Raw genomic sequence first — 26081 nt, 5'->3', positions numbered from 1 at the left:
CTTGATTACATGTTAGAAACTACTCTCGAAGTATCTTGTGAAATTGGTCTCTCATGCTTTCACCCATTATATCACAAACCAATTAGAAAAGCAGCAAGATCTTCATTCTTCTGTAATTGAGTAACATTTCTGTCTCTTTGCTCATGAGTAGTCTCTGCTTCAGATGGTTTATGCTCTTCACTCCGATAAAGACTTTTTAAATGTTCAGATAAAATATAATTTACTCAATCTTAAAGGCATTTTGGCTATTGTTTTGGAGTCAATGAGAATTAAGTAAGCAGGGTGAATTTCTATTGGATTCAAAATGAGAGAATGCTTGGCATTGTATCTGCTAACTGTAACCTTCCACTCCAGCAATTGCAGCCCTGTCCATCCTAAAATTGATATAAGTCACTCCAGATGTGCTCAACTGGGTCTCAGGGCCCTAACCACACAATGCAACAGGCATGCTCTACTTGCCTCTATTTTCTCTCATTAAAACATTAGCATATTTTGAGCCTCAAGGGCCTTTCAGTATTTCTGTACTGAGGATTTGCTGACTCAGAAGCACCTACTATTAGCTTGTTTATCTCAAAATCCCTCAAGTCACACAGTACTATCAGAGCTCAATTTATTACTGAAAGAGGCTCATATTAAGGAAGATAAAAATGTATAATTAGAATGGAAATGAGATTATAGCAAGCATCTATCCACACACCAAAGCTGCTAGCCTAAAATCTCAGCCCCCTACAAGCATACAGACAGATAAGTCTTAACATCAATTGCTACTGGAATGAACTTCCTTTTGAAGTGTACCAGTGAATAGTTATTCACTACGTATTACAACCACACCCTTAAGGGATACCGTTAATAATATTCAATGACTACCATGTAATTTCTTTTCTTGTATTCCTATGATGCCCTAGCTTACTAGAGTCTCTGTACTAGGAAATAAATTGATCTAGTCTCAAGTGTGGGAAAGGGCACACTCTGCAGCTTCTCTGCAATAACCCCAAGTGTGTAAGATGACCCACACATTTTTTAAAAAAACCCAATATGTTGAGATGGCAACAGAGAGGAGTGGCCCAGATTGAACGTACCACAGTCATCAGCCCTGGAAAGCACAGGTTTTCTCAGTTGGGACTCCACGTGGGAAATGTGGATTTAAGCATGAGACACTCAATGGGCAAGATGTGATCTTCCTGTTGCTGCTGAACTTTATCTCCAACTTGCCCTAGCCAGCATGATCAATGGTCAGGGATGATGGGCACTGTAGTATCAACATCTGGATACACATTCCTGCTCTAGGTCCTTCTAAAAACAGGTTTAAACTCCATTCCAATTTCCAAGGTGTCTTCTAAAAGTGCAAAGTATAACTTATCTACTTAGAAACAAGCTCTACCGATTTCACTGTTTTCCAGTGTTTTACATGGCTATCTGAAACGAAATAATGCAAATCTATTATTGTAAGAAGGAGTGCCTGGCGTGCTCTGGTCCATGGGGTCACGAAGAGTTGAACACGACTAAACAACTAAACAACAACAACATTATTGTAAGATGTATTGAATTTGACACATTACATTGTCTACAGGAGTGCCATGACTCCCTTGGTGTCTTCCAGCTCACACCCAGGATGGCAGACTCTGGAGGAAGGCAAGGAGGTAGATAAAGAAAAATGGGAGAGGAAAACTGGAATGGTATTTCAACAATCAATGACATTTCAGAAGGAACATTATTTTCAAAAATGTATACCTTTTTCTTCCAACCAAATTTTAATGTAAACTGTATCCCTAACTTGGTTTTGGTGGCAATTATCTAGCTATGGAGTTTACAAATTTCTATTCCTCAATAAAACCCAGAAGGGAGCGCCATGCTAGCCTTTTGCAGCACAATAACAATTCCCAGTCACTTACTTGATATAATCACAATGAAATTTGCCATATTAAAACTTATTTTCTTCGTTGACTCTGTGAAATTCAGAAATGGAGCTGAACAGAACTGCTTTTATTGCTCAAGTTATTTCTTTTGCTCAAGTCATTTCTCTCCAGCTATTAAACTGTTTTTGCCCCACTGTCAATTGTTATTTTTTATTTTAAATCAGGAACTGCTCTGTTGTCCCAGAGGTATTTTCTGAGAAGCCTGCAAATAAACCCAGCTATGATTTTAAATCAAAACTTCAGGAAGCTATTTTCTTTGAAGAATATAGAGTCCATCCCTCATTGCCCTCCAACAGCTTTACCATCTATGTAATTTGTTTCTGTGACTCTTTCCCCATTTTGCAACCTCTATCCTAGTGCTCCCTTTTCTTTAACTAATATATTCAGCAAAACTGTTTTACAATAGTTTGTTCTGACTGTTCTGCTTGGATCGTGTTGTAAGCTGCAACCATTCTTCTTTCTAGATCAGTCACTCGGCAGGTCAGCTCACCTAATTGGAAAAGACTAATGCAGCAATACCTTGCATGCATCGTCACTTCTCCCTTTTTGTCTAAAAAATGATTTCACAGAGACTTACTTGGGGTCAGAGCGGTGTGGAAAAACTATCACTATTGCCCAGTGGCTCCCCCCCCCCCCAATGAAGAGTGGGAAAATAGCTTTCATGGTTTCTATGCAACAATACAGTACATTTTTTGCACAAAGCGCAAAGATCCACATCTCCTCGGTGAAGCAGTGCTTTATTCACAGCCTCAGCAAACCGGCTTTCTTACTATTATTTGTTTAGGCAACTGATGAAATAGACTTACTTTACCAGTTCTCGTTTTTTTCTTTACAAAGGTAGTCAAATGTGTTTTCATTTCAGCAGCCAACAGCAATTAGCACTGCTTTGCCTTAACTATAGACATACACAATTTTTTTATTGCACTATGTTCTGTTTTCATCTCTTGATGAAATTAATAGCAATAAGAAGCTCTTCTATGCTCACCAAGAAGTATCCAGAAGTTTATGCTTCTTATACTCTCAGGATATTCAAGATTAATAGAATTGAAGCCTCACATGAGAGTTGGGAGGGGTGTGAGTTGAACAGATGAGCTTACAGACATACCTAGCTAAGGTGTAGGAAACCTCTGCTTGTCATGAACGACCTCTCCATATTAGAGGACTTCTGGTACAGCGCCAGCATCCTTGGAATACTGAGATTTTATCAGATAAGAATAGGGCTAAACTAGTGCTTTTATGGGAACTGCCCTGCAGCCAACAAGTTAAATGATACCAATCAAAAAGTATATGTCCTTATAATGAAATACCTCTTTCTGAATTTATTAATTTATTAACTTAGAAACCCTTGTATATTGTGGAGAAATGGTTGTAAATCAATAAATTCAAGAAGCAAGTTTTACTGATGAGAGCTAAGAGTCCAACAATAATATTCCTAATCAAATTAGCTGGTAGCCTACTAAGGGTATACATTTCAATGTGTGTCAGTTGTAGTACTTCAATAATGAATTATAGAAAGAGTTAAAATAAGTTAGGGAGTATATTGTCTAATAAAAAGAGAACTCGACTTTAGTCTTTAGATATCCAAAACTGCCATTACAGTGGATATTATATCACTGCACAGATGTGCAGTGTGATGCTTTAGTACTGTGAATATATTTAAGGAAAACGAACAGTTATGTTAACTTTTTTATTTTGCCTTTTCACTCCATTAGAAACAGAACACTTGGATTCTGCTGATAGAATGTAACAATCAATTTTGGTTGTTGTTTGCCTGTACATTATTATTTCTATTTTCATTATAATAAGCAAAAACAAAATATGCTAGTAGGATAGGCCAGTTATCTAGTCAACTTCTTCATGTATTTTAAATACCGTATTTTTCGCCCTATAAGATGCACTTTATCCCCTCCAAAAATGAAGGGGAAATGTGGGTGCGTCTTATGGGGCGAATGCAGGCTTTCGCTGAAGCCTGGAGAGCGAGAGCGGTAGGTGCGCACCGACCCCTCTCGCTCTCCAGGCTTCGCGGACCTCTCCTCAAGCAGCGGGAACGTTCCCGCTGCTTGGGGAGAGTTCCCGGCATCCCGAAGCCTGCGCGCACTGATCTCAGCGCGTCCAGGCTTCGCGGATCTCTCCCCAAGCAGCGGGAACGTTCCCGCTGCTTGGGGAGAGTTGCCGGCATCCCGAAGCCTGCGCGCGCTGATCTTAGCGCGTCCAGGCTTCGTGGATCTCTCCCCAAGCAGCGGGAACGTTCCTGCTGCTTGGGGAGGGTTGCTGGCATCCCGAAGCCTGCGCGCGCTGATCTCAGCGCGTCCAGGCTTCGCGGATCTCTCCTCAAGCAGTGGGAGCCACCGCTGGGCTCCCACGGCTTGCAGAGAGCTGCCTGTTTGGGGGCTGGGGTCGGGGGAAGCTCGGGCTGCCCCAGCCCCGCGCCTGGGGGGGAAATAATTTTTTCCCCTTTATTCCCCCCCAAAAAACTAGGTGCGTCTTATGGGACGGTGCGTCCTATAGGGCGAAAAATACGGTATATGGATATGGCTTTATACACATTTATCAAGAAATAAGTTCCACTGAACTCAATGGCTGCTGTTCTTGCATAGATATGTAAAGGATAGCGCTTTTAGAAATGCAAGAGACACTTGCCTCCCATCCCCAAGGCATGCACTCTAAATGTGCTTTGAATACTATAAGTGAAGCTGATCATCAGCCTGACTAAGAAGTACAGTCTTTGTGGAAGTAAGTATAACCATTTATATATTTTCACCCAGAAGCTAACTAAAAAGGTACAATACAATGAAGATTATAAAGAAAACGAGTGTTTATTGTAGAACTGATGAGCTTTTGTCTTAAAAAAACCCATGCTGCAGAAGTCCCTACATTATCAGCGAAATGAAGGCTTGATTTCAATGATGTCCTTCCACCGTGGAAGGTTCATTGCTCCAGCAGAGGTTTCAGTGAATGGAAGTAGAAGGGAGATGATTTTCAAGAATTTCTGCTTCTTCTGTACTCCCATGTGCTACTTCCTTACCAACCCCTTAGTGCAGGTTTGGAGGGGTGCAGCAGAGTGAATGGGTGAGTTTGTGAAAGCTTTTCCTCTCCTCTGTTCACAGAAGGCTCAACTGAACCAAAAACCCTTCTTGTGAAAGGAGGGACATAACTGGATACAACTCAACAGTTTTCTAGGATGCTGTAACAACTTATTTATTTTAGGCTTCCATTAAACAGTAGCATACGGAAGTGGAAGTTCACAAATAGCGGCGGCGGCAAGCAAAGTCTCAATATACATCTAACAGATCGCAGAAGTTTCTGCAATTAAAATTAGTTTACATGTTACTGTGCTCAGACAAGTAGCCCATTTGAGTGCCAGTAAAAAAAATGTGCGTGCAAAAAGCAGTGTGTGAAATAACTGGGCCAAGTAAACAAATAAGTTTAACTTTATTGCTTTCACATTTATCTTAATTCCATTATTCCAATGAAGTTCAAACTGATGATCTACTGCAGTGTTTCCCAAACTTGGGTCTCCAGCTGTTTTTGGACTACAATTCCCATCATCCCTGACCACTGATCCTGCTAGCTAGCAATGAAGGGAGTTGTAGTTCAGAAACAGCTGGAGACTCAAGTTTGGGAAACACTGCTCTAGTGCAAAGGATACAAACAATTATGATCTTTTCAACATCACAGAAGTGTCTGCCTTTCAAACTCTAAGGTTGTTTCACTCATGAGGACACACTTTTTGGTAAAACGAACTTGGCTGCAGCTAATCCTAGAGGATTAACAGATTTAAGATGTTTATCATGTCTCATCAATATCTTTGGAAACAATTATAAATGACGGCCTCACATGCCAACACCAGTATGTAGGAACGTATTGCTCCAGATGTCTACCACACAGTTGCAGCTAAAATCTTTATGATCTTAAAAACAACATAGAGGAAAAATAGCTGTAAAGAAAAGCAGTCTCTTTTTCAGTTGTTCAATGAGGATTCCTTCAGTCATGAGGATTCTGCTCTTTGCTAAGAGCCAAACCTGTACAGCTATGGTAGACACTGTCTTTGGGAAGTAATAGTTTATTTGAATAATAAATGAAATTATCTAGCTCAAGCTCCCAGATTCTTAAGCTATTATAACAGTATGCATGGCCAGTTATCTCAAGTACATGAAAAGAAGTTACAGAATTGGAAGGGACTAAAAAGCCATCTACTGCAGCCAACTGCTACGAAGCAGTATGACTCAATCGTATAAGGCATTGCAAGATCACTTATACAAAAGGCCAATAGAAGTACCTTAGTATAAAAATATCATTCTGCTGTTGAATATTTACAACATTAACATCCAGTTAGTAAAATGAAGCTTAGCTGATCACTACACTAACATTGTAAAGATAAAACAGTGAGTGCATGATGGGGAAGGAACAAATTTCAGCATTTTTATTTTGAATTAATGAAATATTTGTTACTCTATGTTTCTAGGTAAATAACAATTATGAAAGAAAGTGAACAGGCAAACATTTGTAAGTGTCTATGTATTAAAATGTATTCTAAAATGTGCTGTTAAAAGTACTCCTAATAAGCACCAAACCATAAAGCTGAAAATACCGCTCAGAAACACATTGTGCAGTTCAGACTTCAAAAATACAGATATTTATTTAAACCTATTGAATCTTCATGTAAATTGAGCAAATTAATATTGTGTTGCTTCATGAAACAAAGTGAAAACAGTTGTAGAGCTGATAACACAAAAACGACAACATTAATGGAACAATCAAAAACCTTCAGGAATCTGGTAGGGCTGAAAAATCCAGATAAATAAAAGGCGCTGACACAATCATAACTTACACCCAGCATCTGTGAAACAGCTGATTGTATTTAGAGTATTATTAATTTTAAAGTATCTCCCCCTCTGTTTCAAACAAATGGTCTGATTTTACAGGCATTATTTCATCCCTGAAGTACAACAGGTCTGGGAGTGGCCTGTTAGTACCTCAATTTAAGACTACACAGGACGGAAACCAGATCTTCCATCCAGAGGAAATTCATTTATCTATAAGATGGCTTTGCACTGCCTTTTCTAAAGAGCACAAGGTGGCTAACAAATTCAAAATCAATAAAAGTATAAGCAAAAATTACAACTCAAAACAGAACAATAACAGTAGGAAATGTTCACTGATAACAAAACAATCTGCGGAAATGGCACTTTTACAAGTGCCACATAACTGTCCCACATTTGTAAGAAATAGCTTCTTTAAGCACAATAGCATCTGTACTTTCTGAGTCCCTGCCTATTGACATCAAGCAGTTGCCTTCACTGTACTCTTCCTGACACCTGCGATAAACTTTTTTTGTTTAGGCAAATCTACTTGGACGTGTAAAAGTTGGCAGGTGTTTTAATCTGTAATTTTAGATTAAATCTTTTTTGAATTTTTCAAAACTTGTTTTTAATTTTTATCAATACTTGTATATTTTATCTTCTGCCAACTTCTTGTAGGTTTTATTTATAGTTAAACAGTACTCAAATTGTTTTCATTTAAAATTTCATGAAAAATTATGAAAAATCTGCCGGGGAGAGAAGAGAGATTGAAACTTGTCCCCCTGCCTTTTCCCCCAGCTTCAAAATTTCACATCTGGAGGGATCTCATTTTATCCCCCAAACCCTCAGCACAAGGTTAGTGTGTTCATGACTGAGAGGCATTTGATTTCTGGTGCAAGTCCTACACTTTTGTCATTACACTAAGACTGTCATAATGTCTGGAATTTCCCAGACATAGCTGGGATTCGTCCATGTGTCTGGATTTTCACTTTTTGAAATATGGCAACCCTACATTACACCTAACTTACCTTTTGTCAGGGACATGGCTGAATTGAATGCCTGGGAAGAGTCTGACTCTGAAGAGGAAGGAATGCCAGTACAAAGGGAGACAGAGTCTGACTTTAGAGGTGAGGGATTGCAGCCACAGACAGAGCAGGAGTGGGTTAGTTCAGCCCCCCTTCATCAAGAGTTCCCAGACTCAGATAGAGCAACAGACTTGGAAAGCTCACAGGCAGAGGGAAGGAAGGAGGTAGATGACATTGAGAGGGTTGCTATGCAACCAGGAGGTAGGCAGCGGTTATCGGGATCTTTGTTTGATAGCGGGGAGGGGGAGTTCACCCACCTTCTCCCCAAACCAGAAGAGCTGAAAGGGTTAAAATGCAATGGAAGTACAAGAGAGGAATGGATGGACTTTGGCACCCTTCGTGCTGCAAAAGGGACGGAGACTCAGAGTGACCAACTCGTAGCTAAGAGCGGCAGGCTTGGAACTGCGCTAAGGATGTAAATTGTAAATAAACATGCCATAAAACTGCCAGAGTCTCATTAGTTCTTATCAGGGCTTGCTTGCCTGCCTGAGATCATTACACCATTTACTCTTTGACAAACCACATATATAGTCAAGTAGAAAAGACTACCCAGGTTAATTAGGTTAGGCACACAGGATTTTAGAAATGTTTAGTCTTACAAATATTTAGTTTTTCAAAAGAAATCTGTGCTCTTGTAATTTTACAGTTTTCAAGCCACTTTATTTTCTCAAAGACACTGCTGAATCTCAGGACCTATTTTCTTTATTATAGAAATTGGCCACATATCTTCTGCTTGAAATATTCTCTTTTTTGTGTACTAAGGCCCAAGTGGTTACATATTTATGGAAGCATTTCTTATGAGCTCTTGGCATTTTGTAATTAGATGCAATGTATTTCAGTATGTACAGTTAATAAATAAGCAAGAATAGGGCACTGGATGAAAGAGAATTGCAAATAAAGTATGCCATTAGCTTAGTTAGGTCAAAAAGATCCCTGACATTTCAAAAACTAGAATCATTCCACTTGACTTATGGAAGAACTAGAATACATACATTTAAATTACTTTGGATTTTTTTTTTTAAAAAAAGGCACTAAGTTGAGTTCTGCAGCTTCAGTTCAGCAAGATGAAATGGCAATTCACTGATGCTGCTTAGCCCTGAAAGGCAAGGTTTCTGGATCACAATAACTGAGCCTACTAGACTCACAAGTGGCAATAGGCAGAAAAATAGAAATACAAATGCACTTGTGCTTAGACTTGCTGCCACAAGTCGTAACATACAAAGAGGCAATTTGCACTTCTCATTTGGAAAAGGATTTTTAATTGAAAAGCTGACATGACGATCAGTTAGTGAATGGGTTTTCAACATTTGCATACTGTAAAAGCAAGTTTACTTTTTATTTTGCATTATCTGATTATAAAAATTATTATTTTCCTATATAAATAAAAATGTAAAGTTGTTGTGACGCTCTGCTATTTGCGTGGCCGCACCAACTCCAGCATGCCGCCAGAACAGCAGGAAGGAGGGAGCGTGAACAAAGCAGGCAGACTCCCTACCGCTACAGCAGCATTTAACAGGCAGCGGCAGCAATGGAGACAACGGCAGGTTAAGCTGCCACCAAGAGCTTACAAGCAGCACCAGCGCAACTGAACAAGGGCAGGTGGCCAGGGGGCAAGAACCTGAGAGCCACCGGAGCCCCTAGGATGGCACCCCCACCAAAGCCTGGAGCACCCTAGCTGGGGAAAGTGGCTGGCTGACTGGCGTGACAAGGAAGAGCCACAATGACATGACCCTCCATGACAGACTGCTACTGCTGGCAACTGCCTGAGGGACTCCTGGCTGAACGAGAGGAAACAGCACTCGGTGTGCTGGTCACAAACACACCAGTCGGGAATGGGCCGGATGGGGAAGGAAGCAGGAAGGTGACAGGGACTGCCGAAAGTCAAGTTGGAAGGTGTGGCAGTTGCTCAGGTGCAAGGCATAAAAAAAAATTGAGCCACTCTGTGACAAACTAAAAATGGAGGGGACTAGCTCCTCTCTGAGCTCCTCCACCTTTAAACAGAGGTGGGGCTTGGGGTGGAGATAGGCAAGGGATGGGTGAGGTGTAAAGTGAGGGGTTTTGGGGTTAGGTGTAAAGGGAAGAGGTGTGGGGGAAGGAGTGCAGGAAGGGGGTTAGCAAAGAGGTGGCTGTTCCTAGTACTATGATATTTATATTATTTTAACAAAATCAGTATATCTGTGAGGTTTCTCCATTCAGTGCTATCTAAGACGAGTAGAGTTGTTCAGACCTACTATAATTCCATTCTTCAGATGAGGTGCCGTCTTCAGCTATCTACCAGTATTAAGTTTTTTGTTTGTGAGGACAGCTGCCAACAGAATGGGGACTCTGCTGCCCAACAGTCACCCTAATTGAGCTAGCTGGGTAGTCTTGGGCATGGTATCTCCCAGATTGATGGTACTGAGTGATTTCCACTTCCAGGCAGATGCTTCATAGCCTTACTATATGTTGAGTTGAGAATTGCAGGAACTCCTAACTTCCACAGGAGAGAGGACCTACTAAAAAGAAGTAAGATGGATCCCAACAGTTTTCTGGATGCCTTGGGGAAGTTTCCTATTTTGTCACTTGATGATTCTGTCAAAGCACTTATCAGTCTCTAGGATGGGGAAACGACCAGGAAGTTTGACATAATTGCTCCTGAACATCCTGTCCAGTTGTGGCAAACAAGTTACCTGGCTTTACAGAGATCTCATAGCAAACTAGGCAGGGGGAGTAAGTCCCTGTTGGGTTTGCTGGACCTCTCAGCAGCTTCCAGTCTGTTGACCACCATAGTCTTCTGGACTGTTTGGCATGGGATGGCTCTGGGGAGCACTGTTCCCAGTCTTTCCTTAGGGGTCAGTTCCTAAAGGTGATGTTAGGGAATCCAGGTTGACAATTGGTGTATGACATTCCTCAGGAATTAGGGAACATGTTTTAATGTGATCCAGGAGGCTTCTGCCAAGTACCTGAACTTTTATTTACAGGTTGTGCTTTATCTGTGGTCTCTGACTACAGAGCAATTGGATAGGCAAGCAGAAGGAGTTGCTTTTGTGAGTTGGTATCTTCACTATCAACCAGCTCTGGAATTCATCTTCAACTCTTTCTACCCCTCCTCCTGCAGGGAGAAATCTGGATACTTGCCTGTAATTATGTCAAGTGCCAGGGACCAGTGGACCCCACACACCAACAGATGATATCATACCTTTGAATAGATTTGAAGTATTCTATATTTGGATGAATAGTTGGATACAAACCTAATAACTAAAATACAATAAAGTAAATAGAGGTCACTGATCCCACCCCAAGATGAAGCAACTGCTTGGTTTTTGTAGTAAAAATATACTTTAATTTTTTTATATATGAAAGAGTTGTTAATAGATTCTAGGACCCTGGGGAACAACACTTTAGTTTTAAGAGGATGAAATGTTAAGTTAGCATTTAATGTTGCGTTTTCAAATATGTCGTTTCCCACAGTTTGCTATGCAGGAAGCAAAATAAAAGATCAGAGGAGAGCAAAAAATCACTTTAGAGGAATTTAAATGAAGGCAATAGATGCCTTTAAACAGGGAGGCATATACGAGACTTCTGCAATGGATTGTAAAATATAGGTAAGAGCATATGGTGCTCTAGTTTGGGGCATAGTGACAAACCACATTCAAAGCACACTTTCATCCAACCTGCTATTTCCCTGTATACTTACTTAGTGGGCGAAGAAGGTGCTGATAACGGGGGCAGTGCATCATTTTACATTTATCAAATAAATTAAAAGTTCAGCTTAACTGTCTTTCTCAAATTGAAAATCCTCCATAATGTACCACAAGACAAAAGATCTGCAATTCTTATAGTTGAGAAATATGCTATTGCTGTAATTTACCTCACTATATGGGGCTTTGAGATGCACAGTGGCATTCCAAACCAACTCTCAAAGAAAATTGCCTGGAATTTTCATGACATCAGGAGTATTCTTTGAAGTTATTTAAAGAAAATTGATTTCTGATAGTTATGAATTACATATAGCGCTGGCAGATGGTAGAAAATGTTCTTTTTGCATGAGTGATTGTTAAGAATATTGTCAACAAAGTTTTAATATAACTTTCTTTTTTAAAGGATGATTTATGTGATTTACAGGCTGACTTGGGTGACTACTCTTTATCTGTCATACTAGATATCCTAAGACTTACAAATAAAAGTTACATTATTTTCAGTCTTTTGCAGGACGGTCAACAGTATTATTTCTGGAAGTCAATATTTATATTATAGTTTTTAACATGCATATATCTGAATAAAGATACGGCTTGACTTCTTGACAGCCTGTCCCAAAATCAGAGCTTAGCTGGAAAGTGTGCAAGTCAATCCAACTAAACTTAAACCTAGTTGGTTGTGTGATCCAAAACCATATTTAATACTTTACACTCATCTTTTAAGTACAGAAAATGTTAGCTTGGTTGTTTCCCATACAGTTCTTTTATAAAAGCACTAAACTCTGAAGTTTCTAAATCCCCCCCTCCCCATGCAAAAAAACTATCTATACAAACCGTGGAAAATAAATTCAAACTCTTAGACCACTTAGCTGCTTTTCCCATTTTTCTCCCCAAGTGTTACTTATCTGAGTCATATTCAATTTAAACATGAATACACACATAACATGACTGGATAGCAGCCCCACACCATGTTTCAAGCTTGCTATGTAATGCTTGAAGCTGCCTTAAATATGTCAAAGATGTGTTTAGTTGAACAATGAATTAATTGAGACATTACACCAAATCCTAATTAAGAAAGCTGAGCTATGATTTAGCACAATGCTCTATTGAAAAGCCAGTTATTTTTATTGTTCGATCACTGGAAGCCACTGCAACTAGATATGGAAGTGCTTAGCGGTTCTCAACCCGTGGGTCCCTAGATGTTGTTGGACTACAACTCCTATCATCCCTGAGCTCTGGCCTTGCTAGCTGGGGGTGATGGGAGTTGTAGTTTAACAACATATGGGGACTCACAGATGAAAGCAAAGGCAGGCTTGTAGTTTAAAACCACCGGTTGCCTGGAAGCTCACAACAAATACAGTGGCAACTTACACATTGCCTGAAAGAGAAACTAAATCTCAAAAAAAAGAGAAAAGAGGATACCAATTTGCATAAAATGTGCATGTATTATTATCATTAAGATAGTTGATCATTTTAATAAAAATGCAATACATCGCACCATAGTGGGCAGTGACTGTGACCAATAGATTATGTTGCAATTGCTTACAAATAAGTTTTGAAGCTACATATTTATAATGAACATTTCTTCAAACTTTTCAGAACGGAGAAATCTAAAAATATCAACTACAATTAACTCTTCTTGATGGCATAAATGTGTTTTAAAAATGAATATTACATACCATAGTCTGTGATCTTACAGGACACCAAATAAAGTTCTTTCAAGTTCTGCCCTTCTTTAGCAATGACTTCTACACATCTGGAATACATAGAGATCTCGATTAATGAATGCTTACATACAGTAATGAGAGACCAATGACTACCATATTTTTAGAATGTAAATTACTAATTGAGAAATCAAACTTTTAATTTGTTGTGTGTGTATATGAGGCTATTTCAGAATACATTACAGCCTTACTTTTCAGTCCGAGAGATTCTGATCATTTCAGCAAGATAGAAAACAGAAATTTTGACAACATAAAGGACTTGCATCATTCAGTCCTGTGTTCTTAATTTTGAAATATACAAATATTTCAGACTGTAAACAAAATGTTGAATAGTAACACAATATTTGTAACAGAGTTAGATTAAAAACAATAATCATAAAGTATTTTAACCTTCATCTAACTTTGAGATACTATTATAATGCAGTTTACAATTTTAATGGAACTTCAGATACTACTCACAATAATTACAAATTAGGTACCTTGATTCATTGCTGTATGTCCAAAGTGATTATTACAGACGTCAGCAAACATCACCCACTACTTGAGCATAAATGTTTAGCTACAGAAACATGCATTAATTAGAATGGAGATTTGAGTTCCAAAGTGTTTGTTAGTTTGTAAGAGAATTATAGAATTGTGTTTATTATTATTACATTTTGTAGACTTTTCTTGAAACTTATAAAAACAAAAACATAGGAGTAAACACAATCAAAATTCCATTGTGTGAACTATTTCCTTTATGTTATACATTTTAGAAATGCCAATGTTTGCTTGTTTCAGAAGAAACACTATGAATTTATTAACAAGGTGCTCAGCTTATAATTCAACAGCTGCAACATGTAACAATCACGTATTGCACCTATTCCAAATTCTCCACAAAGTTTCCATGTTTCTATCTTGAAAACCACACAAGTGAGAGTGGTTTGAACTTTTTTACAAGCCAACTGGCACATATAGAAGAGGAAATACTGCTCCCAAAGCTGTAAACCAAAAGATGTCCTCATATCAAAACATATATACATAGAGTTACTAAAATTTGTAACATTAAATGTAAGAACAAGAACCCTATTTCCAGTTCTGCACAACACTGCCTTTCACCCTGATCAGCACAGTTATCAAGTCTCAGAAATATAGTACCGTGCATACTTACAAGCTAACTATTACATTGCATGGGACTGCAACACGCCTCAAATGCAAAGCATTGAATGCCACTATGTAGCAGAGCAATAAAGTATAGAAAGAATATCACACACGCTCATTCTTCTCCTGCCATAATGTAGCGGTAAACATTTAAGAACACCACTTCCACTTTGGTGCATTTGAACACTTTAGCAATTCGATTATATTCATGCCTTCCTGTTTTTTTATGCACTGAGCACAACAATTTAAATGCTAAAATAAATATTTTAAAATCAAAGGTTGATGCTGTCTATTGTGCATTACAATTTGTGCATTTTCCCCAAGATGTTTCTTCCTTATATTCAGACTTGAATCTGGGTGAATGTTAACTAATTAAACTGTGTAAGCCACAAGCTATCAAATGGATTCAAAAGGATCTTGAATTACAGAAAATAATTGTCTGTTCTACATGCATATAGTTTTTATGGGGTTTTTTGGTCAACTTTGCAAAAGCCTGGGACATGGCATTAGTGACAATTGAAACGAGCTAATGAGGAAATATGACTACACAGCTTGTAAGGAAAGTGGTCCTCAGAGACCTTGTTACTGTTTGTGATGCACTTCAGTTAATAGGAGCTGCCAGACACTGGTTTAGGACATTTCACTTTAAAGAACTGCATTTCGATCACCTTGGTATGAAAGGAAATGACACCATCAGAGCCACAGCCTGATGAGATTTGGAATGAGTATCAGAATGCACATGCCACCTGAACGTTACATTTGAACAAGGTAAATATTTTTTCTAAACAGAAAAAAACTCATTTAAAATGCAAACAAGGAAGCATGAAAATTCACTGAGAACAACATCTAACTACAAAGATGAGCTAGTAAAATGTTCCCCCCTTATACAAACTTCATTCTATTAACCGTTAATCGAAAGAGCACTTCCGGAAATTCACCCATCTCTCATTTTTACTGAGGTTGTAAGCTTTACTTGGGGTGTCCCAGGGAAAGGCCCTAAAACGTACCCGTTCTAAATAGAAACCCAACATCTCTGAAAGTTGGCAGCCCACTAGTAAGATTACAGCTGTCACCTTCCTATGAGTCCACGGTGAACAAGATAGGAGCTTCTGGACTGTAAAGGACGAAGCAGAAAAGTTTGTAACTTAATATGTGCACTAGTTTTTATAGTCCCGCAAGATTCTTCATTACAGATTCTTCATTACAGTCATACCTCTTCTTGCGAACGCTTCATGTTGCATTTTTTCGGGTTAAGAATGTGGCAAACCCGGAAGTGTTTTGCCATGCGCGCAGAAGTGTTCTGCGCGGTTCGCGCATGCGCAGAAGTGCTCTATCGCGCCGCTCTGGTTACTGAGTTTTCGGGGTGAGAATGGCACCCTGGAACGGACTGGGTCCGCAACCAGAGGTACCACTGTATTTATGAAACACACTTTCACCTGCCATAGATGGTGAAAGTTGCTGTAAGCAATATAAAAAGGGAAATTGAAATAAATAAATCCAGGCATAGGATTTTCTGCATAGCTGCCAGAATAAGCTAGTTAGATCAGCATTAAGGATCTTTACCATTTTGGCCCCTTTATCTCTTATTTTTCTATCCTCAGAAGACTGCAGAATAGGTAGACTTCTCATAGTAGACTATAATTCCAGGGATTAATGCTGTCTGTTTGAGCTTGATAAAAAGTAACAAAGTGCTATCCTTGGTTGGATAAATTTTGATTTCTCTCTCTCTCAAACTGTTGTATTATAAGTAATTTGCACTGGCAAAGGACTTAGCCTTGAACAGGCACCAGAGAGAATTCAGCAAGTGTGGAAATGCTTCTGTCTTCTCATCTAGATGCAAAAAACGACTCTCCTGGCTGGGAGTTAATAGAAAGCAGGCAAGATGCATAAACCAGGATTGCAGAAAAGAGATACACTAGCAGTAAATACTTTGAGGGCACACATTCACTACTAGCAAATAAATGTTTAAATAGAAACTGATATTGCTTCTTATATGAAGAAAGAAAATGTGAGAAACATCATATGAACAAATATCCTAAGTGTCAATCTCCATAGAAAGATATAAGGCACCTGAAATAAATTATTTAATTAGATATGCATGTAGAATTTCTGTGAGATGCAGTTATAAAATGTAGACGAAGGAGCATATTTTAAAAATCAGCTTACTACTTTGATTCATATACAACTAAGAAACACAATGACAGCCAGAAGGGGACAGGTAAGTTGAGCTGTTTATCAGAAAAAATAATAATGGGATGGGAGGGAGGGAGAGAACGAGTATCTGCAACAAAAGCCGCCATAGTGTTAAAAAAATGTTCAACTCTCTTAGTGAGCCACAAAATAAAGACAAGGCTTGGATATATTTACTTTTGTTGGCTGAATAATATATAAGATTAAATGTGAAAAGTTGCTGTCTTGCGCCTAGGTTCTTCCCTCGGGAAGCCCAGAAGCAAGATTGCTACACAGCCCAAGAGCTGCATACCTTCAAGGCACAGTTTATGACTAATCATGAGTAATTTTAGCAGCTCCCAGGTAAATGCCCACTTTCTCCACAATTCCGGGCTTACAGCCACTAACTAGGAGGCTTTTTCAATAGCTTTAAGCCACCTAAGCAGTTTTCACAAAGGACAAATGTCTAACTGGGCCACATGGTGGGTCTGAACCCCAGTGTGCCTGGGATTTCTAGGGTTTGGCTGTCTGAAATTAAGGGGTGAAATGTACATATATAATCCATTTGTGGGCCAGTGTCCAGGTTCTTATCATAATGTGCCAATGCAGTGCTGAGCACAGAATTGGGTTCTTATTTGTGAACATAAAATGAATATTCTGAACCTATTAGCGAAGAAATGTAATTTATTGGCCTGGTTCGCAAACCACATTAAACTATATTTAAAAACAAACCATGGTTTTATGTGACCGAGCAGCAAGCAGGTGGGTGATGCTCAAAGATTCTCACAGCACTCTTCTCCCACTCTTACTGTAGTAGAATAAACCTTGGTTGTCTGTACAAACACTGGAGACAAACCCAGGTTGTCACAACAAGAGGGTCTGGCTTGTTTTCTAGTGGTATAGATTTTGTTTTACACTAAGGTGACATGCAGATATCCCAATGCCTATGTTTATTGTTTTGTGTATTTCCTTTTATTTTTTGTATATTCTGGCATGGTGCTTTGGAATGTCAATATTACCACCTCTTTACTATCATTAGACAAACTTAATTTCAAATCAGAGGCACCAACTGTTATCCAAAATAAACCATTCTAAACAAATTCTAGTCCTAAACCAGTAGGGGTGAGTAGAATTTAACAAATGAGGTAAAGGTTAGACGTTGTAACTCCTTTCTTTCTTACAAATCGGGATTATTTTACTGATTCGTACTTTTACCTAAACCGTCCCAACCATACGCTTCATATGTCGTGCTTTATCAGACCTCTAAAACAGCCTTGGAAAAGCTATATTTACCGTACTTTTCCGTGTATAAGATGAGGTTTTTCTACTCTAAAATAATGTTTTATTCTGTGATGCATGCGATTGGCAGTGTTTGTCAGTTGGGTGAGTGATTTTCGGCATCCCCCTCCAAAAAACTCTGGGCCATCTCCCCCCATTTTCTTAAATTGGAGTCCCCAAAAGTAGAGGGCATCTTTTACATGGTGGCGTGTTATACACGGAAAAATACGGTACTTTGCCAGGTTCACTATAGTCCTGCAGTTATAGATATTTCTCTGTAAAATAGCTGAATGTATGTACAATAGATTACAGAAAGCTACATGATGATTACCAACTTTGTTCTAAAGCTGGATATATGTTCAGTGAAGCCAATCCAGTAAGGTCAAGGGGCACAACCCCACAGACCAGGCTATCCATCCTTCTGCCTGCCACCACCGGTCGAAGGATGCGGCTTTAGCTATCCCCCTCCACCTTAGTCAGACTCAGACTTGTCCTTGAGGAACTCAGCAGGCAGTGTTACCATACAAAGGTTTACAGGCACAGCATCTGGGCATGACTGAAGTACCAGCTACATGCTGAGGTTTGAGGAGCAAAAGAAACAAAAACAGAGATTACATTTGGGAGGGAAAAGGCTGGACAGGAGGAGAGGAAATACTAGCAAGTTTTAAGGGATTTCTGGAAAGCTTTTGAGTGGAAACAATTCCCCACACCTTAAAGCATGGGTAGGCAAACTAAGGCCTGGGGGCTGGATCCGGCCCAATCGCCTTCTAAATCCGGCTCACGGATTGTATAAACACATAATACTCCAAGTGTTTATACAATACAATAAAATAAAATATAAATAAAAGAACCAATAAAAATACAATATCCAACACATCGCATTGCAATTGTTGCAACAAGCCGAGCAATTATTATCTGGGCCTCACAGACCCTCAGCAATTTTCAAATAGTACATGAGGGGAAAGGTTCAGGAATAAAGTGAAATAAAGATTACTTAGATACTTGGTAGATTGAGAGAGAACATTCCAAGAATAATTAAGACAGAAGGACCAGTGACTGGCCTACCCAGAAGTGCAATTAAAGAAAAGACCAAGGTGTTACCAATAACAAGACACAATGGTTATAATTTAAGTAATCCTTGGGGAGTAACAGTGAGCACATGTAGTCAATAGTTTATCACAGCAGAGAAAGCTTCTCTCTCTCTAGTGTATATTTCTAGGAATATAAGTACGAATGGGTTTCTTTTACAATATTATTACAGTTTTTTTGAAGATCTGTGCCAATACTACAGAAGATAGATACTTCTCTTAGCAAATTGATTTGCAGCAATGTACACATGCCGTTCAGATGTCATACAACCATACACAGAACAAGTTCATTGTTGTACAGAAATTACTGGGGGTATTATACTCTTTTAAATCTTTACAATGTTGATTGCCTTCAAATGCAAACATGAAGGTTTGCCAAAAAGAAGAAGAAGTCTGCATTTACAGCTGATGTAAAGAGCCGTTTGAAGTTTTTGAACCTGACCCTCAATTGCAATTTATTTTCTCTAAACAGCTGTATGTCCGTACAAACATTCACATTCAATGTTAGCCTTTTTTAAAATAAACGGCAAGGTGTAAGCCTAACTGGAGCATAACCACTCACATACTAAAGTTAAAACGAGAATTGTAGCAAATATGTAGCAAATAATAGGCCTTCTGATGCTTGTTTGTTCATTACTAGGGTCTGTATAATTAAAGCTATGGTTTTCCCAGTAGTGATGTATGGAACTGAGAGCTGGACCATAAAGAAGGCCGATCGCCGAACAATTGATGCTTTTGAATTATGGTGCTGGAGGAGACTCTTGAGAGTCCCATGGACTGCAAGAAGATCAAACCTCTCCATTCTTAGGGAAATCAGCCCTGAGTGCTCACTCGAAGGACAGATCCTGAAGCTGAGGCTGCAATACTTTGGCCACCTCATGAGAAGAGAAGACTCCCTGGAAAATACCCTGGTGCTGGGAAAGACTGAGGGCACAAGGAGAAGGGGACGACAGAGGACGAGATGGTTGGACAGTGTTCTCGACGCTACTAAAATGAGTTTGACCATACTGTGGGAGGCAGTGGAAGATAGGAGTGCCTGGCGTGCTCTGGTCCATGGGGTCACGAAGAGTCAGACACGACTAAACAACAAGAACAGGTGTGCAGATTAGTATCGTTGCATTGGGGGAAGTGGCCCATGCTGCAATACTGATCCAGATTAGTGCCACCCATGACTGCTAAAGGATCCATAAGGGGACATTAGAAGAGTCTGCTAGATCAGACCAACAACCCATCTAGTCCAGCATCCTGTTTTCATAGCAGCCAACCAGATGTCTGTGGGAAACCTGCATACAGGAGCCCAGCACAAGAGCCCTCTGCCCTACTGTGGTTTCCAGAAACAGGTATTTGAAAGCATTATTGCCTCTGACCGTGGAGCCACAGAATATTATCACAAGTTGTAGCCACTGATCAAATCAGGGTGCTGGACCTCAATACTGAGAAGTTTGCTATTAAGACATATCAGTCATTTCTCAGCAAGAGCTGCCATCTCGTTTCTTTGCTTATAAAAGAGTGGGTTAATTACTTAAATTAATGTAATTTAAAACAATCCACAATTCTATACATATCAAGCAGCGAGAGCCTAATTAGGAGCACAAAAATCTTATTACAAAAATCTGCCTGCAAAATTTAAATGTATAATTACAGACTCTCCGAGACTAAATGGCCAATGTAGCCAAGCGGCATCTACCGCTATTTTGTGTGTACAAGCACTGAGGTTTTACAGATTATTGCACTGGGGTTTGTGAATTATCAAATGCCTCCTTGTTTATTACAATGAGCCTAATTTGCACAACAACTGCTAAACAGAAACTATTTTGAAAAGTAGAGAGAGATTAATTGACTTGGCTCAAGGAATGCAATGTGCTACATATATATTGTTCACTTCAGCGTTAATGCCCCCTAGAGCATAAAGCCAATTAACAAAGCAAAATAGGGTTGCAGACATTTAGGAATGGCTTTTCTGCATTACACAGCATTTTCTCATGTTGTGTATAAGCAGCACAGTGTCAATCTCCTTTGTATATCTTTGGAATATTGGGATTGAGAATGTGTTCTCATTTTATACCACTGCATTTAAAGATTGTGTTCGCAAATAATTAGGAAGTTAACAGTTACCTTATAAAATTGCTGTTGTGTTCAGGTCCTTTGGTGCCCCAATCTGCCTGTGAATATCTCTAGAATAGGACACATAGAAACATGCTAACCGGATACCTTGCAGACAGGTTCTAAATGCAAGGGTTAATTAGAAAATGTAGAGGGGTCACAGTAAGCTGTTCTGTGGACAGCAATATACTTTGAGCTGAGGACTGAGAGCAATGCTGCCTTCAAAGCCCACATGAACCATCATTTTGACATCTGGGAAGATGTAGCAGCTGTAGTCAGGACCCCGGGACAGGAAATCTGCTACACTGGCCATTCAGTTGGTATCACAGCAAGTTAGTTGCTGGTTTATCCCAAAAAGATTAAAAGAGTTTCCTCATCGGTGCTATAGTTATAATTCATAAACATTTCTCATTTTACTGCAAAGTTTCTCTACTGCTTTCCATCACTGCTGTCTGTAACTGCTTCATAGAAACATGAAGGGAGTTCGAAGGGACTTCAAAGTTCATCCAGTCCAGCCTTCAGTCTGTAAACTAGATTGCCTCCATTTTATTGTTTACTAAAATATTTGCACAATTCCCAACAGGCCACTTATTCTCAACATAATCCCAATCTGGCATATTACAAACTACAGCTAAGTATGTACTTCCCAATGTGAAATGCCTCACATTATAATTTTGAAAAGAACGAATTGCAAATGCTCTCAGGTGCACTGACCACAAAAAGGATATTTAAAGGGTTATCATGTCTTTGTACTTCACAATTCAAATTGCCAGTGCGCAGACAGCAGGAGGTTCTTGAAGTCGTTAATACAGCTCTCTTTAAGCAAAATGTGGCGCTGAGAGGTAAAGAAGTTGATAAACATACTCACTTTCCTGCTGATCTTCACTGAAAAAAAATCCTGAAAATTCATTGTTTGTGTCTCTTATTGCAAAGCAGAAAATTTATCTTTTATGTTGTTTATAAAGTTGCTCTCCCCACCCCACTATCAGTAAAAACATTGACCTTCTTCTGAGAAGGTTAAACTTCCTGCTTTGTTTGAAACACCAGAATGCCTTTCCTCAGAAGAAATGCTACATGTTCATGCCGCAAGCAAAGAAGAAGAATACACTATCGTTCCAGCCCTTCATTAGTCAGAGGATCTTGGCAACAGCAACACTGCTTGTATACGATCCCTGCATGAAAAACTGTTTTCAAACATAACCTTGCCAGGAGCTATGTTCTATCTTGGCAAAAGGAAGCAAACTTTGCTTCTTTACCTATCGGCTCAGTCTGCATGAAAAACAGGTGTTGTGGTAGGAAATGTTGTTTGAAGAGGGAACAAAATAAAATTATGTGGGTTTTTTGTTTTTTAAAGGGGGGGATAAAGATAACATTGCAGGGCCCAAGTGTTTGTGAAAAATGCAAATCATGAAAACTGGTTAAAGGATTAAATGCTCTTTTGCAAAAAGTGACCACTGAGATTATAATCATTAATTAAAATCATGTAAATAATGTTCCAAAATAACTCTTTCTTTTTATCTCACAGGGTTCAAAAAGCCTAATGGTAAAAAGGTTTAGTCTCAGAAGAACGGCTCTAATTAAAACTAAAAATCTAGTACAATTAATAAGCTCACAATCCACTTAACAAAGGCAAATTTTGAACACTAAAGTCATTTAGAACCCCCATTTTTCAAACTGTAGAATGATATATACATAATTTATTTATTTTCTATCTGTTGATTTCTCTACCAAACATTTACCAGCAATCCTTAAGTTTAGTGCATTCTAATCTTCCCTTTGGAAAATCTGAAAGTATCTTCTCAACAACTTAGTCCCATTGATTTGCTGCAGAAAACAGTAATCAGTCATCCACACATATCATTTGTCCCTACACAATTCCACACACCTAAGACTATTCACTAGTTTGATTTTGTTCCCAAAACCTCACATGGATATTTTTAGGGTTGCCATACGTTCGGAATTTCCTGGACATAGTTGGGATTTGGCTGTCAGAAGGTGTGCCCGGGCAGAAATCACTGAAATGTCCAGGAAAATCCGGAAGTATGGCAACCCATGTCGGCAATGTCGATTTTGGCAAACTTCCTTAAAAGTACCTCAAAAACGTCTCTTTTTTAAAAGATTTTGTAAAAACAAAAAAACTCAACAACTTTTTTGTCTGGATTTTCACCTTTTGAAATATGGCAACCCTAGATATTTTACATATTAAGACTTAGTTGAAATATTTATTTTTATGTCTACATGGAATGGCTCATTAATTAGGCCAGAGGAGTATTTTTGGAGCATCTATATTTATTTAAATTTTCATACAGCTTGCTGAAATAGATGAAATTGTTAGCTTTTTTTAAAAAAAAAAGTTTTATTTTAAATTCTGTGAAGTGGATTAAAAGTCAAAAGAATGACATGTATGAGTGGACATCTGCTTGTGCAATGAGTCTTCTTCCTTCCCCAAACCCTACTCAGCCCATACCCTGTGAATCTTCTCCAGATGATCCCAGATTTTGGGGGCTACAGAGAAATAGGAGGAATCCATCCAAACACTGGGAGACACCACTGCAATTCATCCCCTACAAAATTACAGAATATATATTTAACTGTATGGCCTTTACTTCTATTTTAAAGTAAGTCCAACCTAAAAAAGAAAGTGTCAAATTTTAGGCAAAGCTTGTTTCTCTTTCCGAATGAGATATAATTTTTTTCCTGATCTCATCCAACCCCCAATCAGGAAAGGATTGGTGTACAGATAACATGATAATTATATAAGGGTTGTGTGTGTTTGTAGTTAACTGAAAGCAAAAATGTTTAAAAGTTTACAAACAAAAATTTACAAAAGCAAACACAATTTCTATCCAACTTGAATCTAAAAGAAACTGGGGAAAAGTAACTCACTTTTTAATATACAAAACAGGAACAAGAAGGCAATTTCAAAAAAATGATGCAAGGTGCTCTTTCTCAGGATAAATTAATCTAAGGACTAATTTGCATCCAGGTGAATAAGTCATTAACTATAAGTAAAAAATGAGAGTTGTCCCTGAGCAAATAGCAAGGTGCTGCAGGTTTCTCGTCAATCTATACCACAAAATTACAGTTAAACCCAGGAGTAAAACAGGTCAGTAAAGAATATAAGATATAATATTGTCCAAAGGCAACTGCCAGAATTCAAGGTACACCAAAAATACACAAGGCGCAAAGCCAATCTGTGAAACAAAACTAACAACCTAGTATGCTTTTCTTTAAGTCATTATTTTCTATACAAATTAAGTGCTATGAGACTAAGTTAAACCACTGGGGTAGGAATCTGGTACACAAACAAGTTACAAAAGTCCCCAAGGTTTTTAACATACAAAATTAATTATATGATTGTTTATATGCTTAGCATATAAATGCTGCAAGTCTTTTAAAGAAATCTAGCATTTCATTAATTATATCTGGACAGAACTCTCCTAAAGTTCCCATGTATTAATGTAATTTAGAAATTATTTTACAAAGAAAGTGTTTTTTTTCTTGACATATTTTTAAAAATGTAACACGGCAAACGATTCATGAACTTAGCATGATGCAAATTGCCTCCTTGAATCAAAAGAATCTCCAACTTCGCATCCTTAGAAAGACAGCTAAGACATTCTGGGTGCCCAGTGAGGGCACTATGCAAATTGATCCGGGTGCAGCATCTCCTTGCCCCTGGGCTAATGCTGCTAATATTAGAGCTGCCCTCTCAAATTCTCAAATAATAATTTTCTACAAAAAAAAAAAAAAATCTAACGCCTGGAAATTCCTAGAGAGCCGGCTGAATAGGAAACACCGAGTCACAGTTGAGCAAGTCTACCTGAGGCAGAAATAGAGCAATTGCGCTGTTGTTAACAGGAACCTGACATACAATTGTCCATGCATTGCTCTGACAGATGACAGCACCAGAGGAGGCTTGTTTCTATCTGCAACTGTAATTCTGACTGAAGAGAAGAAGAGTTTCTGGCCTCCTTTACGTGAGAGCTAACACCTTAATAATCTGATATTAGAGTCCAGAGTAAAGGCATTTTGACATTGGAATGATGATTGTCAGCCTCTATAGGCAAACCGGCGGGGGCGGGGGGGGGATGCTGAGAAACAGGCCCCTTTAAGTAAATGAAAAAAGTGCCAGACACATGGAACTGTCAGAAGTTCACGGTTTAAAAAACACACACTTTCAGCCTTAACGTTCAGGATGCCTCTCATATCCTCTGAGCTGACATACCCCAAAGAATTCCAGAACGGGCTTTCTTCCACTGCTTCTACACAACCATCTAGTTTGGACATAATGCTAAAATCATGGTTTAGCATTATGTGCACAAACCTCAGACTCATGCATTTCCCTTTTCCTGGTAAAGGGTTTTCTGCTTCGATTTTCAATTAACTGTGGTTTGTTGTTATGTCTGAACCCGGGACTGTGGTTAATCTTAACAGTGGTCTTGGGAAATAAGTCAATACTGAAGTTGGCTTGTTTCCCTGAACAATAGTTAAGACTAAACAAAAGTTGTTCAGGTCTGGATATAACAAATAACTGTGGTTAGTTGAAAATAAAACAAAAACTTCTGACTGTCTCTTCATGGCCATACCAGAGGAGGAGACAGGAGGGATCAGCCCATAAGACTGAGATTCCTTGGTGTAACATTAAAGCACAGTTTCAAGTTACATCCAAATACAGTCAAAGACTACATTCAGATGATCTTCCAACAACAGTTTGGAAGATACTTTCCCCCATACGCCTGTGACTTCAATACTTCCCAGTTTAATTGGACCATAATCTGCAACATTTTGATGCAACAGAGAAATATGATTTGATTAAACAAGGAAGTACAGTGGTGCCTCGCAAGACGAAATTAATTCGTTCCGCAATTCTCTTCGTCTTGCGGGTTTTTCGTCTTGCGATGCACGGTTTCCCATAGGAATGCATTGAAAATCAATTAATGCGTTCCTAGGGAAACCGCCTTCAGACCAGGTCCGGGGACAGTCTGTCCCCGGACCTCTTCTGAAGGCTGGGGGGGGGACAAGGGCTTTTCTTCCCACCCCCAGCATTTTTAAAAACCCTGGGACAGCGGAGGACTTCTCCGCTGTCCGGGCGATCT

The 26081-nt window shown here is 39.0% G+C and overlaps 1 protein-coding gene across 1 annotated transcript in view; it reads right to left on the bottom strand.

Moving 5' to 3' along the window:
• FBXL17 (F-box and leucine rich repeat protein 17) overlaps window positions 1–26081 on the bottom strand; it is a 146803-nt gene that overhangs the window by 41436 nt on the left and 79286 nt on the right. Inside the window, exon 7 of the mRNA XM_081213702.1 lies at window positions 13160–13236. Within this exon, the coding sequence (XP_081069828.1) occupies window positions 13160–13236 (77 nt within the window). The remainder of the gene's footprint in view (window positions 1–13159; window positions 13237–26081) is intronic.

Source organism: Podarcis bocagei, assembly GCF_964188305.1.
Source record: "Podarcis bocagei genome assembly, chromosome: 11".
In the NCBI taxonomy this organism is placed as follows: Eukaryota; Metazoa; Chordata; class Lepidosauria; order Squamata; family Lacertidae; genus Podarcis; species Podarcis bocagei.
The sequence above is the reverse complement of the archived record's forward strand: the minus strand, read 5'-3'. Positions and strand labels throughout refer to the sequence as shown.